This window comes from Carcharodon carcharias, chromosome 7 (assembly GCF_017639515.1).
Source record: "Carcharodon carcharias isolate sCarCar2 chromosome 7, sCarCar2.pri, whole genome shotgun sequence".
NCBI classification, from domain to species: Eukaryota; Metazoa; Chordata; class Chondrichthyes; order Lamniformes; family Lamnidae; genus Carcharodon; species Carcharodon carcharias.
The window spans coordinates 16691135-16708664 of NC_054473.1; the positions used below are offsets into that span (position 1 = coordinate 16691135).

General features: G+C 41.2%; 1 protein-coding gene across 1 annotated transcript in view; it reads right to left on the reverse strand.

The window, feature by feature from the left end:
• The window catches only part of LOC121280286 (twinfilin-2), a 118165-nt gene that overhangs the window by 14810 nt on the left and 85825 nt on the right, over positions 1–17530 (reverse strand). Inside the window, exons 4-5 of the mRNA XM_041192110.1 lie at positions 14478–14573; positions 12670–12774 (exon numbers count right to left, since the gene is read on the reverse strand). Of these exons, the coding sequence (XP_041048044.1) occupies positions 12670–12774; positions 14478–14573 (201 nt within the window). The remainder of the gene's footprint in view (positions 1–12669; positions 12775–14477; positions 14574–17530) is intronic.

Below are 17530 nucleotides of genomic sequence, written 5' to 3' on the forward strand. Positions count from 1 at the left end.
ATACAGTGTGCATTGTTCGTCTGACAGCTGTTGTTTTTTAAAAATTTGTGGAAAGCTTAAAAATAATGAATTAACTTATTACAACAGATCCACACAGCTTTCTAAAAACTCCCAGAAGAATCCAAAGTAGTTTTTTTGTATAAGTCCTACTTATATACAACTCTTCTTTTCTGTCATGCGGAGAAAAAACAAAGCTGACGTGACAGGAAAGTTAACTCAAAGGGTACATTTAAAAATAGAAGAAAACAGCTCATGGTTTAAATGATTGTCAGATGTTCTTTGCTTGTTGCCAGCAAAATAATACTTCCTCTATATCTGGCGTTCTTAACTTTTTTGCTTCTGAGGTTCCCCACTCCCGTGTTATAACAATTCCACAGATCCCCTGTAACACAAGTACTTTTTCTGTATAAAAATTAGTCATACAATTAAACATATATATTTATTCTAACTTTTATTTCATTTACTTAGTGTGACTACAAGAGTTATTGCATAACTTCCAGGGCAGTAATGAGGGACTGCTGCACTGAGCAAGTTTGGAAACTAGAGGTAAGAAGTGAATGATGAAAGCAAAAAACTGCGGATACTGGAAATCCGAAACAAAAACAAAAATATGTGGAAAAACTCAGCAGGTCTGACAACATCTGCGGTGAGGAACACAGTTAACGTTTGAGTCCATATGACTCTTCAACAGAACTAAGGAAAAATAGAAAAGAAGTGAAATATAAGCTGGTTTAAGGTGGGGGGGTGGGGCAGGTAGAGCTGGATAGAGGGCCAGTGATAGGTGGAGATAGCCAAAAGATATCATAGACAAAAGGACAAAGAGGTGTTGAAGGTGGTGATATTATCTAAGGAATGTGCCCTCACACCTTCCTCTCCCTCCCAGAACCATGAAAGGGTCCCCCTTGTCCTCACTTATCACCCCACCAGCCTCCGCATTCAAAGGACCATCCTCCGCCATTTCCGCCAACTCCAGCATGATGCCACCACCAAACACATCTTCCCTTCACCCGCCGGTGGCATTCCACAGGGATCGTTCCCTCTGGGACAGCCTGGTCCACTCCTTCATCACCCCCTACACCTCAATCCCCTCCCATGGCACCTTCCCATGCAACTGCAAAAGGTGCAACACCTGCCCCTTTACTTCCCCTCTCCACACTGTCCAAGGGCCCAAACACTCATTTCAAGTGAAGCAGCATTTCACTTGCACTTCCCTCAATTTAGTCTATTGCATTCGCTGCTCCCAATGCGATTTCCTCTACATTGGAGAGACCAAACACAGACTGGGTGACCGCTTTGCGGAACACCTTTGGTCTGTCCGCAAGCATGACCCAGACCTCCCTATCACTTGCCACTTCAACACTCCACCCTGCTCTCATGCCCACATGTCTGTCCTTGGCCTGCTGCATTGTTGCAGTGAAGCTCAACGCAAACTGGAGGAACAGCACCTCATCTTCCGACAAGGCACTTTATAGCCTTTTGGACCGAGTATTGAGTTCAACAATTTTAGATCATGAAATCTCTCCTCCATCTCCACCCCCTTTCCGATCCCCCTTTTTTCCAATAATTTATATAGATTTTTCTTTTCCCACCTATTTCCATTATTTTTAAATGTATTTCCATTCATTGTTTTATCTCTACCTTTTAGCCTATTTCGATCTCTTCACCCCATCCCAACCCCACTAGGGCTATCTATACCTTGCTCGTCCTGCTTTCTACTCTTAATGTCACCTTTTATCACCTTCCTTAGATAATATCACCACCTTCAATACCTCTTTGTCCTTTTGTCTGTGACATCTTTTGGTTATCCCCACCTATCACTAGCCCTCTATCCAGCTCTACCTGCCCCACCTCGACCCCTTAAACCAGCTTATATTTCACCTCTTTTCTATTTTTCCTTTGTTCTGTTGAAGAGTCATATTGACTCGAAACGTTAACTGTGTTCCTCTCCGCAGATGCTGCCAGACCTGCTGAGTTTTTCAAGGTATTTTTGTTTAAGTGAATGATGAACTTTTGGCAGTAAGACTGCTTATTTCTCTCTCTGTAACACTGCCCGTCTCCGCCACTCTGCTGCTGAAACACTCAACTATCGCACTGCGACCCCTTGACTTGTGTATTCCAACACACTTTTGGCTGGCTGCCCACATTCTACCCTCTGTAAACTTGACATCATCTAAAACTCTGCTGACACTTGGGATGTCCTTATTCACCCCAAGTCCCATTCATCCATGACCACTGAGTTTGCTGACCTACACTGGATCCCTGTGAAGAAACACTTTGATTTTAAAATTCTCATCCTGGTTTCCAAATCCCTCTATGGTCTCACTCCTTCCTTTCTCTGTTATCTCCTCTATCCCCACCACCCACCGAGATATCTGCACTCATCTAATTCTGGTCTCTAGGACATCTCGGATTTTAATTGCTCCACCATTGGTAGCTGTGCTTTCAGCTGCCTAGGCCCCAAGCTCTTAAATTCCTTCGCCAACCTCTCTTTCCGTTTTAAGACACTCCTTAAAACCTTCCTCTTCAGCCAAGCTTTTGGCCATCTGCCCTAATATTGCCTTATGCGGCTTGGTGTCAAATTTTGTTTTATAATACTCTTGTGAAGGGTTATTATTAATTAAAGGTGCTATATAAATGCAAGTTGGTGCTGAAAGAGATCTTAAAATGTCTGCCATAATATGCATTGTTGGGCACAGTGATATTATAGAATTAAGAAATGTTCCTCTTTACCAACATTCAGATTGGTAGATTTCAATGCACTGTTGTTTAGGGTCTGGTTAACTTAAAGCAGCAAACAAGGTTGAGATAATGCATCAGCATTGGAGCATTCAACAAGTTCTTTCACGAGAATGAAAGAATGGCACAATGCTTGTGATATTTAGGGTTATATCTTTGAAGGAGAAAATCTATATATAATATATTCTGACAGTCATTAAGTCTATTTTTTTACATAGATGACTTAAAACCCAACCACCCACTTTAGATTGATAACTGGAAATTAGATGCAATTTTATTTTTCCATGACTCTCAAGTCAGAGACAACTTAACACAGGATACAAGCTGAAGCAGGCCAACATGGTGGGCATCCAGTGGGTGGATCTAAAGAGGAAGTTCTCTTTTGGTCATTGCTGGTCACTTATTATTCACTGGCTGCTGCTTCTTACTAAATGAATTGAGGAAACACACTATCTTTTTGATGCTGTTGGTGATAACCCCAATGTACTCTCTGTTGGCCCATGCTGGTGCATCTTTCACCCTGGTCACCCTGCACCACCATGGCTGAAGCAGAACTATGTTCCCTGACCCTGTCCCCACCTGTAATCGTTGCGCTGATTGGTGTTGCATCGCCCATCTGAAGGGCTGAATAAACCAAACCACCAGATTGGACACAGCTAACTCAGGACAGGATAAGCAAAGATTTTTGATCAGATTGGGCAAAGATTTGAGACAATAATGAGAGTTTCTACTGGTTACTTTTGGTGGACCCCTTGGAGTATTCTTGCAGACCCCCTAGGGGCATGTGGACTGCTGGTTGAGAACCCCTACCTTACATTACTGATTCATGAATTCATGGGGGCGGGGTAAGAAATGGGTGAGTTTTGAATTGCACGTCCCATTTAGGACACAGCTATTATATTAAACATTCCATTCCAAAATCTGATCAGATTGCCTTACTGAAGATTGAGTTTCAGTGTGCCATGTCATTACCATGTGTCAGAGAGGTATTTCGGCCAAGTATCCTGTGCTAGGGTACACAGCTGTGGCTCAGTGGGTGCATCCTCATGCCTGTGAGTCAGAAGCTTATTGGTTCAAGTACAACTTGAGAGAGACAAGCATAAAACTCATTTCTACCACTTTGGAAATGCCACCTTTTGGATGAGATGTTAAAATGAGACCAGGTCCACCTGGTCTCATAAAAGACATAAAAGATCCTATGGAACTTTCTGAAGAAGAGCAGGGAGTTATCCCCAGTGTTCTGGCCAACATTTATCCCCTAAAAATGATATCTGGTTATTATCTCAATGCTGTGCACAAATTGTTGTAATGTTGGAAGTGTAGCAGCCAGTTTTTACACCTCAAAAGTACTTCATTGGCCGCAAAGCCCTTTCGGATGTCTTGAGGTTGTGAAAGATGCTATATAAATGCAAGTCATGCACCTCTTGATTTTTGATTAGAGCACAATAGGTTGTGGTTGGTGATAGGTTATCGGGGGGGGGGAAGTGGGAATGTGGAGTTGAGGTTACAATCAGATCAGTCATGATCTTATTGAATGGCGGAGCAGACTTGAAAGGGCTGAGTAGCCTACTCCTTGGGCAGGATTTCCAGGTTGGCAAGTGGGGGATGGAGTCTTCCCGCCGACAGGTAAAATGACGTGGAATGACGTTGGGTGGAACTCCCGACGTCACCCCGCGTCATTTCAATTTTTAGGTCGGAAGGGACTCAGCCGAATCAGCTGTGCGCCCGCCGACCTGTCAATGGCCTCAATAGGCCTTAAGGTTGGCGGGCAGGCCAGGAGCCCTGGCAGGTTTCAGAAAAAGCATGAAACCTCATCCATGGGCGGGATGAGGTTTCATGGAGGTTTTTAAAATTTTAATAAAAGTTTACCTAAAAGTGATGGACATGTCTCAACTCATGTGACAGTGTCACATGAGGGGACATGTCAGGGAAATTTTATTTTTCTATTTTTAGCATTTTTGCATTTGGAGCTGATCTCCGAGAGGTAGCACTTAGCCTCAGGGAAATGAGTGTGCTCTTTTGTGCGCATGCGCGAAAGAGCACACTCTCGGCTCAGGGAATCCCCCCCCACCACCTGCACAGGGAGAGCATAGCACCTCCTGGCGGACGTCACGCTGGGTGGGCCTTAATTGGCCCACCCACGTAAATTGGTGGCACGCCCCCAATCGGGGGTGCTTATTGGAGGTGCGCCTCCACTCGCCCGCTCCTGAACTCCCCCACCCATCCTCCCGATGGGGGGAAAATTCTGTCCCTAGCTCCTAATTCACATGTTTGTATGCATAGGCTGACTTGGTCTGGCATGGGGTTGTAAACGTCTGTGGATTAATTGGTAAGGAAAAATACAAGAGGCAGAAATGATGTAGCGGTATGCAGGCTATTTGACTGAGACATGAGCACAGAGTCAGCGGGCACTAGTTTAAGATCAATAAACTTCAGGTGAGGCTCGCAATTTATAAAATCATTTCCCCAACAATGATGTGCAAAAGACACTCCCACTAAATACAGCTGAGGTAATTATCTCTTTCGAAAAGGAGCTGCATAGATACTTGGTTGGAAATGGGATTAGCGATTATAGGGATAAATCAATCACTTATGGGGTTTAGAGGTGGCTTGCATGCTACTGGACCTGCTAGTGGTGCTGTGAGGAAAAGGAGAATGTTATCTAAATGATGCTAACAGGACTGGGTCCAACTGAGGGGAAAAAGCTGAACATCTCAAATTTTTGCTCCATTACTTTTGGCCTTCAGGGAGTATCTATAGAACTTTCAAAAAATTAAATGCGTGCTTGCAACAGGGTATATAGTGCATTGTCCGGATTGGAACTGGATTATCCAGATTATCTAACTCATTTAGACCCATCCAGTTTTTCTGTTCTTTTCTCTCCTTTTTATTTTATCTTGAACCTATTATCAACAGGATTTGTGGTTATTATAGGAAAATATTAAACTGCGTCATATCCTGAAATAGCCTCCTTCCAAAAATCCATTCAAATGCCATTATGTTGGCAATCATCGTTTGTTATAGCTCAGTTGAGCTACCAAATAAAACCCAGAGGTGGAGAAGGATCCGGCCATTTTGAGTGGGAAAGGAAAGAATACCCAACTATAAAACTATAAGTTTAGATTTTTCCACTTCTTTGCATATGAAAAAAGTACCATGATCTGTCGTCACATTTAAAATAATCAAATATTCATCATAAAGGAATATGTTCACATTATGCAATTAATCAAATACAAAATGATAAAATTCACTGTTAACAAAGGGATGTCAAGCATGCTAGGTGGGAGATTTATAGCCTTGGATTATTTTTAAAGTAAAACATTGAAAAGAGCAAGTCTTTACTTTGTTGTCAAGCTAACCAGAGAGCATAACATTTTTGACAGTGTTACTAGCTAAGGGAAACTCAGGCCTCTTTAATCATCAGTAATGCTGTAGGTAATGAACAGATAAAACAACAGAAACCAATATGAAGAACTGGAGGCCTACCATTGTGCCGCTGGACTTCTGAAGGCATGTGGAAGGGCAGAAAAATGCAGCAGAAAGTAAAAACATGATAGCAAAGCTCCATAATATCAGGCACTGGAAATGCAATGCCTGTCTTTGTTTGATCTGCAGTAATTATCAGCAATTGTCCATGGAGTAAATAACAATAATGGATGTTTTGTCAATTGATCTGCTTATGAATATGAAGTGGTTCTGAATTGAGAACCTCTCACAAGCCACAAAGCCAAGCTGGAACAAGATAACACATGACCACTTAAATGGTACATACTTCGTTCGTCACAGATACGATATATAGTCAAGTGTCAAGAGAGGTTTGCTTGACCAGCCATTACCTTGTCTATGTCCTTGAAGGTGAACTTTATTTGAACAAGTTTGATAAACCAGCATTTCCTATAAATTTCCATTCAGTTGAACAGTTAATTATTTGAACCACTATAAAGGAATGCCGAGTAACAGGAATTAATCTCTGAGTGCAGAGATTCTGTTCTGACCATCCCTAGCTATGTTCATGGATGTTTTTACTGTACACACATAGGCAAGTATACATAAAATCCAAGTATGAATAGTAAGAACTGACCAACTTTGTTGTAATTGGATTGCTGAATATTCAGGTTGCCTGACAAAGACATGGGGCAGGATTTTCCCTGCAGGCAGCTGAACATCACCATCAGGCTGAAATGTGAGTTAGAAACCTGCACAGTGTGGGAAACTGTCACTCACTGTGATGTTCCCCAGAGTGTCCAATTAAGGACAGCGGTGAGCTCTCGAACCTGGACGGCCAATCAGAGGCCTTCCAGCTTGAAAGGAGACTGCAATGCAAGGTAAGTAGGGGAGAGGGTGCTTAAAAATGGCTGTGACCTCTCTCCAACTTTTACAAATTTAAATTAAAAAATAGCTTTTGCAGCCAGACCACCGCTGTGGATGGGTGGTGTGTGGGAAGTAGCGGGGAGCCCCTCGATAGGGAAGCCTTTGGCTGCTGCAGCACCCAAGCAGGCATGGAGGGCTTCTAGGCCTACCCCGATCACTAAAACCAAACCCCCCACAAATCGTTTTTCTCCAGGAGATGGCCTCCAGGCACCTGAACTGGCCCCCACCACATCTGGGGACCTCAAAGCTGACTGGAAAATCCTAGTCAGCCTCCTTAATTGGCCACGTTGGTTACCCATCTTTTGCTGGCAGGTAGGCCTGCCACCCCTTGCATCACATCTCTGAAAAAATAGCCAGGGTGAAAAGGGGGTGGGATGGAGCTGGGAAACCAGCACACTGGCTATTTTTAGCTCCTGCCCACCTCTGTTCCAGCCCTTATGAGGATTGTACCCATGGTGTATAGTTCTGGAGACTAAGTAATCAGTCAGCCCTGCTTTCGTGTTAGATTTGGAGTTTGGAAACTTTAAGTCCATCCACTGTAACATAATCCAGTAAAACAGCAGACAATGTATGTATTATGGTAACCTCTTGGCCTTATATGTCTTCAGCAGGATTTGCAAATTGGATACGGTGGAATAATTCTGAAGCAGGTGATAGTGACATCTAGCGGCAGATTTAACACTGCCAGCACTTTTATTTTGTGCCACTGATAGGCTGCCTAACCTAGTCAGTTTGGATCTCCTTCTATGACAAATGGTGATGTTAATTGGTTACCTAGATGGTCGGACATTCAGCTGGATCTAAAACTGTGTCCCTCTCCTGTTCCATTTTTGGAATAAAAGCTCAATTTCAATCAGCTATATTTTCAATTTAAAAAAATGATAAAAATTTAGTTTAGTTTTAATGTCGTTTATTGTCTGTATACAATTATAGACATGGCTAGGTTGAAGCTGAATACAATTTATATCCAAGCGATATGCGTTGTTAAAAACACATATACACAAACTTACACAGGTAACATTCCACATACATGTAACAAAGTTGAAGGGCAACTATATATTGCATAGAACAAAACAACAACCTTTACCATTCTGATGAATATTCCACAGCGAATTCTTGCACACTTTAAACATTCCTTCCAGACATGATAAAACTGATTGCTAACCAGAAGGCCAATTTTCAAAATTCCATCATTTTTGAAAAAATGCAACGTGACAATTTCAGTGTAATGGAATGGCAGTCACATAATTGTAATGGGCATGATTTTAAAAAGGTGAGAAGCTTAGGATAGATGAAGAGTCACAGAAGTTCAGAATTAATTGTGTAAAAAACCCACAAAAAATAATTTTGGTTAGAGATGCTTTGGATCAACAGGCTGCACAGGGGAGAGCATAAAAGCATTTTTGATAATGGAAAAGAATATTTTTTCATCTGTGCAGTTGTTTTACATTTGTTGCCATAAAAGCACAGAGTTATTGCGTTCAGAAATTATTTTTGAATCTAGTATACTTGTTTTACATTTACAGCCATAAAAGCACACACACGGTTATGTGCTCAGAAATGATTTTTTGCATATAGTGCACTTGTTTGCCCTTCACATTTTTGCGGGGAAAAATTGCATGCTTTTTGTATTAAAAATTCAATCTAGTCAAAAGCAAGTACTAGAGTCACATTATAATAATGCTGTTAGTTATAAATAATCTTGTGACAAGGCAAAAGGACTGAAAATTGGCCTCACGATACACATTAATTCAGCAACTACCTCGTTAACTTACAATTCTTATTTATTCTTAATTGCACAAAGAAAATCACAACAAAGATTAGATAATTAAATTCAATTCAAACCAATCCGGGGGTGGGGGCATAAAGTGAAAATGAAAGTGAAGAAGTTAACACAATGGAACTCTTGTCATTTAAAGATCTGAAGTTGTTAAAATGTTGTCTGGTTGAGTACATGATGCAAAATACTGAGCCAGACAGACCAGACTCCAGTTGTAGCCAGTGCTCAGTTACCTGATCATAACTGGGGCTGCAGTAAAGATACCCACAAATGGCTTAGGAAGAGGAGAGGCAGAAGAGGCAGGGATAAAGTCAATCAATTCCTCTTCTGATCACTATCCAGTGACCTGCAGTATGAAGCACACAGGGTGTGGATGTTGGGTAAGGACAGGGCAGACAAGTCGTGTATATTAAATAGCCTGGCACTGCTCATCATCTCGGTTCACACAGATTCGCAGATAGCTAGTGGTGAGGCATGAATTACTTTCTTTAGAAAAGGAGGGAAAAATATTGAGGGAAAAACACTGCAACAGATGTAGAGTTTACAGCCAGCTTTTGAAAGCATCTACTCTGCATAATAGTTCCTCTTTTTATATTGTCTGTATTTTGAGCTTAGCATAATTTCTAAGGCTCATAGGGAAGCCTGGTAACTGCTCCCAGACATTTGCCAACTCTGCTTTCATTGACTGCTTAAAGTTATGATGGTGATCCAGGGATAGTCAACCATTTCTAAAGAGTTGCATTGACTGAGTTTTGTTTTCAATTAGAAGTTAGATATATAAAAACGCAACTGCATTCAGTTTTTGATAAGGAAACAATCTTTGCAAAGCACAAAGCAGTATCAGAAAAGGAACAACTGACAAGACATGCACATTTCACCACACTGCAGCCAGAACAACTAGAGGAAGCAAATTAAATTGCAACACCAAAAGCAGGCAGACACATACGTAAACACATACCACAAACAAGACTTATTACATTTCTGTCAAATAAATATACACTTATAATTGTCCCTTTTCTTCTGTTTTGTGCAGATAACTGCAGAGGCAACCCAAGAGCAGACATATTTTGAGGTCAATTATCACTACCTCTGCTTGAGGTTACTGGGTAGTAACAGGCTCAAAATCAGGGTCAAGTAGCTTTACCGCGCCACAATGCGGCTGGCTCCATTTTGAAAGGGGCCGACTGCTGGGTGTCCAAAATGCTTGTTTGTTTCAGGCCACTTTTAGAATGGAAATTGGAGCTGTACGACATTAGTAGAAGCTTCATTGCCATTTTAAGTCAGATTAGTTGGAGTGAGGGTTGTGCACATACTAACTACTTCAAAGGCTAATGGAAGTAAAGAGACCCAGCAGATAAGTGTTGAATTTCCTTGTATGAGTTTGGGCAACTACTGCCTTGTTCCTCCTCCAACTACCCACTTTTATCACACCTACCACCCACTCCCCCAACCCTTCCCCTGCTCAGCAAATTACCTTGCTGGTTCAATTCTGAGGCGTCAATACAGCAAGATACATCAGGAAGATCTGTTTGGCTCCACAGAATGCGCCTGCCAAATTCAAATGAGGCCAGGGCCTCAGAATCACTAGGACCTCTTTGCCACTGGAACTGTGGGCCAGAAGTCAAATCTGACGGCTGTGAGCAGAATGCCCCCTTGTAATAACATCAGGAACTGTGAGCTCTTATGCAGAGTACCACTCCTGGTAGCTAGGGGTGCTGGGCTGGACAAATTCCACTGAGTCGTTTATCTCCAGGCTATCTTGGAGAATAAAATACAGGATGCAAGAATGTTCTGAGACACTGGTAAGGATTATATGGTGTTTGAGGACACTATCCCTATTTAAGTCTAAATTCTTGCTTTTATTACTAGAAACCTTATGTATGCAATTCCCCATGTGACTAGCCCTTGACTTTTGCGGTATCAGGGTAGATGCAGACTGGAGGTTGCTATTGAGTATGTGAACAAGTAATTCCAGTGCTCTCAATTACATAAGAATTCTCATATTTAATTGAATCTTGTTTGCATGTATAGATCTTTGAATTTTAGAAAAATGTGAAATGATCTGATTTAAAAGATTGGGACCAACATTCCTGCTAATTTCCCTTTGTTGTGCATGGCCCATTTCATACCTCTGTAGTCCTTTTAAGATTGCTGCGCTGTTGCGCACTCACCCATCTTAAAAGGACTACAGTTTGTATGTGGTCTGTTTGTCCCGAGTGTGGCACACATTCTGATTGTGCACCCCCTGCAGCTTAAAGGCAAGGTGGGTGTGGACTGCTAACATTGTAAAATGGAAAAACCAGGCAGCTGTTATAATGTGCTGCACCTACCTAGCAGGTCACATCTGATAAACACATGGCACTATTTAGGGCTCAAAGATTTCAGCTGAATTTGTTGGGAAGGGATAGGAATGGTCAAGCTTTTTTCTGGGCCTGAAGCCAATTCAGTTTCTAACTGGCACACAGGGATTTGACATGCATCAAATTTTCAGTTCAAAAACAATGCATTTCTGTTCATGCAACCCAGCAGTAAATGGAGTCCGTTGCTGTGCGAAGTATGTTTTTAAAACTGACTGCACTATTTATGGGTGGTGCCACCATGCTGGAGAACTTTGTTGGGGGCTTCATTCTTGGAGCAGTCAGAATTGAGTATCCTCGATTCTGCCATGGAAAGTTTACAGCGACTGCTACATCAATGCAAGTGACTGCAGTAATAACAGCAAGATTTGCAAATCCACTTTTTTGATTATCAGTTGTTATTTGTGACAATCTAAATGTGTAATCTGCAACTGGCAAAGTGATATTATCATGTTGCACACTGCTTCAGCCTTTACTTGACTACAAATATGATGAAACATCTTAGGATGAATTTTACCATGGTAACACTGCCCCTTTAAAATTTTCCTTTTCTGATCTCATCAGACATGAATGAAAGGCTGCATTGTACTGGACTCTGATATCACTAATTCCATTCTTCATAAAAATTCAAAACTTTGTCAAGCTCACTTCAAAAAGACACAAGATAAAGCAAATGACAGAAAACTTTTAAGTACTTACCTGGATCACCTTATCCTGCAAAAGACAGTGAAGTCAACCCACAGCCACAGAAATGCTTTTTGTCACAATCAGGTTAGCAAGTCTTTTTTTAAAAGAAGACCTATCGTCTCACAAGAGAAAAAGTCTCCATTATTCATGACTGATTAACCTATGGAGCAAACCGCTTTGTGATAAACGTGAATCCTAGGCTTGACAGATTTAAAAGAAAAATCTCATTGTGGCATTCGTAAATGGATTTTGTACAAATGTAAGCAACAGGATGGCAATTAAATACCCAGCACTAGACAGAATAACCTACAAGTGGATATAGTAGGTATTTTATTTAAATAAGGCTATCTATTCAACAGAATGCCTGGCATTATTTTTTTTCTATGGTGCAATCATCTACATCAGGCTCATCATCACTATATCATTACCAAATAACATCTTTTAGTGATGATAATAAAGATTCTGCATTTAAAAAATATCTTTACAGCAATGGGATTTTTGTTTAATTTAAATTCACGCAAAGCAGCCTGATATAGCCTTTTGTTGTACATTTATTTACTGCACCCAGTAAATCAAATAGAAATATTTGCACATTCCTAGAATTCATTGTATACGTAACTAGTTTCATGATCCGTGCAGAGACAGATAAACTGCCATGTTCTTTCATACTATGAAAACTGTTGAGCAAAGGGAACCACAGGAAAGTGGATGGCGATACAGAATTGATGGCATTGTTACCTCATTAATCTTAATCTGCTTCAGCTCCTCCTCAGCTGCTGTAAGTGGTGCTGGTCCCAAGCGGGACAGGACATGCTTTTGATAGCCACTAAAACAGACATCTTCCTGTTCGGAAAAACATATCGATTTTCAATATCAGAATATTAACAAATGCAAAATCAAATTGCTACTAGAATTCATATTACCAGCAAGGCAAGTTAAGGCAAATTGCACTAATTGCTTACCAAGATAAAAGCAAAATACTGCTGATGCTGGAAATCTGAAACAAAAACAGAAAATGCTGGAAAAGCTCAGCAGGTCTGGCAGCATCTGTGGAGAGAGAAACAGAGTTAACGTGTCGAGACTGTACGATTCTTCTTCAGAGTTAACTTTGTTTCCCTCTCCACAGATGCTGCCAGGCCTGCTGAGTTTTCCCAGCATTTTCTGTTTTTGCTGCACTAATTTCTTATTGCGGTGTGCAGCATTGGTGGCAAGATCACCTGCGTCAACTAACTGTGTTACTAATACCTAAAATGAACTGTCTTCAGCATGCCTGTGAAGCTCATCAGGACTCGGAGGGACAAAATTATATTTCAAATCTCAGTTATAAGGAAGTCTGAAAAAATACTTCAGATAAGATCTAGGCAGTATTGAAGGCTTTTGTAAATAAGTCACGAGGAAGGATGTGGTAAAAGAAGAAATGGACACATTCAAAACAGATTTAAATTGACAAAGTTAAAGGATAAGGATGTGGTAGAAGTATCAAATTATTATTTTTTCCTTCAATTGTATAGTGGAAGAGGATATATTACCAGAAGTAAAGGGAAGATTAGAGAAGTGAAGTTTTACAAGGACTAATACAAACAATTGAGAAATGAAATGGATAAAGTTTCAGGATTGCGGCCAAAATAACAAAATTGAGGACAAATCTCTGGGCCCAGATAGTTTCCATCAGAGTGTATCAAAAAAGTGAGTAAATTTGGAGCTGTGTTTAAAACCTTGTGGAATAGAAAGTAAAATGTTTAGGAGGCAATGTTTGAGATAGAATTGTGCAAAAAGCAGAAAATTGCGAAAGGCAATTTAAAGTAACACTGGACATCAGAATGACAGATGGAGGTATAATTTAAACAGGGAAGCGGATAGCAGTAGAGGAATAAGTGAGCAACATGATTTATGGGTTCAGCTACATAAGTCGTGAAGAACCAGCTTGTAGATGCTAAAAGCGATCAGAAAGATAAATGGAATGCCACGCTTCATCAGAAAAGGTTTGATAAAAACAAAAGTTCATGGTGCAGTTATTAAAGCACTGGTCAGAGCTTTTTAGGATTATTGCTTTTAGACTGGGGAGGCTATCCTGGAAAAATATATGATTCACAGGCTGATACCTGGATGAAGGGACTGGGTAAATGCAGTTTGCATTACGTGGAGTTGAGGAATTTAAGGACTGAAATGACCCGAAATGTTAACTCTTCTTCTCTCTCCACGTATACTGCATGATCGATCGAGTATTTCCAACATTTTTTGTTTTGATTTAAGGGTGAAATTTTAAAATAATAGTGGGAATTGACAAATTATTCAGGAATGACATTTATTGCGAGAAACTGAATCCAGAACAAGGGAACATAACTTTAGAATAAGATGACTAACAGCAAATTCCAGGAAACAAAACACCTCCAGTTATTATAATTTTAAATACACTTCTGAAGGTTCGTTGCAAAAAATGAATTTGTATGTTATGCATTGCATTTTTCAAAACTTCACATGAAAAGTGAAAAAATAACAGATCGTATCTTGCAATATTCATCCATTAAAATGAAGCATCACAGTACCTCCACTGTTCCAAATAATTCATCCTTAATGTGTCCTCCACCAAACTCCTTTTTCACAGTGGCCCGAGTTGCTGCGTACAGCATCTTCTGTCTGACCTGTATAAAACATAATGGGGTTAGAGTGTGTATATAACCTGGAACAGGATGCAGGAAAGCAGATTTTGTCAATGCAAGTAAACAATTGTAAATGAAGAACTGAAACTGGCCTCTACACAAAAACAATCCAACAAGGCGGACGATCACCTTGATGAATTTTATGCCATTGCTGCCCTCATCTCTTATGGTGTGGACTGACCTTAATTAGGAATTCTTATCACTAGTCCTGCTTCAGAACAGATTAAATTAAGAATCACCATTTATGTTAACAATCTTTTGTTTTGTCCTTGCATTAACCCTTTTGGATAGAAATGACATCATTTGGATAGAAATTACATCATAGATAAGGCTTACTTAACTTGACAGCAAATAAATCACACAGTTCAAACATAAATACTGATAAAACCATGGCAGAATTTTTCCCTTGTCGGGCCACTGTGCCCGACCCGAACAGGAGTAAAATAGTGCACAATGACGTTGGGCATCGCGCATTCTTGCGATATTTCGCTCAGTGGGCGATGCAAGAGGTGGTAGCACAACAGCCGACCATTAAGAGGCCTATTAAGGCCCTTAACCAATTAATTAAATTGAATTTTTCGCTGCCTGTCCAACCGTTTGGTTGGCGGGTGGGTGAGTAGGCCATGTGGCCTTTGCATTTTTTGCAAAACCTCATCCACATGTGGGATGAGGTTTCGACCAGAGATTAAAAAATAACTTTTAAAACTCATTTCTAACATGCCCCTGCTCAAATGAGGAGACACGTTTCCTTATTTTTCAACTCTTCATTTGTAATGTTAAAATCTTCAATGTCCTGAGGCAGCTCTGTGCCCTCAGGGAGCTTTCACCTTTGCGCATCTGCACAGTTCAGCACTTGTCCTCCTTCTGCCCGCACCGCGCTGAGTCTTGCTGCGCGCGATTCACACTGGCTGGCCGTTAATTGGCCAGCCAACATGAAATTGCGGTCAAGGTTTGATCGCGGGCAATGGTCGGTTTCACAGCCACTCCTGGGTCCGCCCGTCAAGGTAAAAATTCTATCCCATGTGTAAATAAACTGATGATCATGGAACTTCAGCTGAATACTGGGCTCAGTAGCTCCTACCACCCAACTGAATGCTATTAGCAATCATTGTCTGAATATAATACACATACATTCACAAATATGCATACAAAAACACAATATTTTAGTGGAGAAAGGATATTACACAGAAGAATGTTATTAATAGCTCTATTTTATCACAACAATTAAATAAATTAAATAATGTAGGGAACACTGAGTCTCCGTCAGCAATTGTAGGTGTATAGCTTGTACATTATGCCGACTTACTTAAATTTCTGACCGCAAACAAATTTCTCTAAGGTTAAAAAAAACTCAGTTCCATTTATGGAAGTGATCTCAAATTTAATAACATGCACATTTTTTCCAGTTTGCATTAATAGACATTCTCCCTCAACCATGCAAACATTGTGCTGCATTGCAAAAATTAGTCATTTTAACATAGGGCTGAATTTTACAGCGGCTTCACACTGAGCTGTTCCACATAATACTGTAGGTGGAAAGATATTTAACAGGTAATTAAGCTTATTAAGAAGCCAACTGACTCGAATATTACGCTGTCTATGCCATAGTACAGGTGGCGTGGGCAAGTGGGTGGGAGTGGGAAGGCCAATTTTTTAACCCAACTGGCTAAAAAACGGGAAGGAAGGGAGGCACGTCCTTTGGGAGGTGCCCTTTCCACATCAGGGGCAACCCCCTCCAACAAGATGTTAACTTTGTTCCTTCCTGTCTGGCCTCCGAAACCCAGATGCCCGTGCTCTTCCTTGTGGGTTGACTGCTTGCAGTCCCAAGCAATGCCTGCTGCTAATTTCTGGTGCTGGATTGGCCAGCAGCTCTCAAGGGCGGGACTTCCTCCCACCGAGGGGCAGAAGTCCAACCCTCACCTGCTTAAGGCTGCTGGCAGCATGTTATTGCTTGGGGGGAGTGGGGGCCAGCATTGTCCAGCATCGGCCAGTGCGCCACCAACTTTCTTTCCCAGGGGAAGGGGAAGGGGGGGTAAAATTCAGCCCACAGAAACATAGTAACAGAAGTGGGTCATTTAGCCCCACAGCCTGTTCCGCCATAATACGGGATTCTGGCTGATATGCAACCTAACTCTTTTTCCCATCTTTCATCCATATCCCTTAACCATTGCTTAACAAAAAATCAATTCGGATTTAAAAATAATAATTGATAATCAATTGCTGTTTGCAGAAGATAGTTCCAAACTTCTACCACCCGTTGTCTGTAGAAGTGTTTCTTCGGGAAATGTCTGGCTCCAATTTTTAGACTAGGCCCCTAGTCCTAGACTCCCAACCAGTGGAAATGGTTTCTCTCTAACTACTCTGTGGCTTCCTCCACAATTAATGCTAAATCATGTCATTTCCAGCATGCTATGAAAATTGAAATGCATTAAAATACAGTCAAGTCCCACCGCTCGTGGGGTTACATTCCCACGATATCTTGCAAACGGCGAAATCACGAAGGGGGAACATGTTTTTGAATGGAATTCAATTAGATAGGTTCCAGCCAAATACATTTGTCTCTGTTTTATTGAGTCTACAGCACAGGCCAGGCCAGTTGGCTCAATTGGTTTACATCAGTATTTATGCTCCATATGAGCCTCCACCCACCCTTCTTCATCTCCCCCATCAGCATATCCTTCTATTCCTTTCTCCCTCATGTATGTATCTAGCTTCCCCTTAAATGTATTCATGCTATTCACCTCAACCACTCGCAGTGGTAGTGAGTTCCACATTCTCACTTCTCGCTGGGTAAAGAGGTTTCTAATGAGATCCCTATTGGATTTTTGAACCCCTTCAAATCTTCCAACACTTCCATCAGGTCACCCATGGCTTGAATTTGATTTCCAGCCAGGGAAACACTTTTTCTTGGCGCTGTGAAGACCGTCGCCATTAACAGG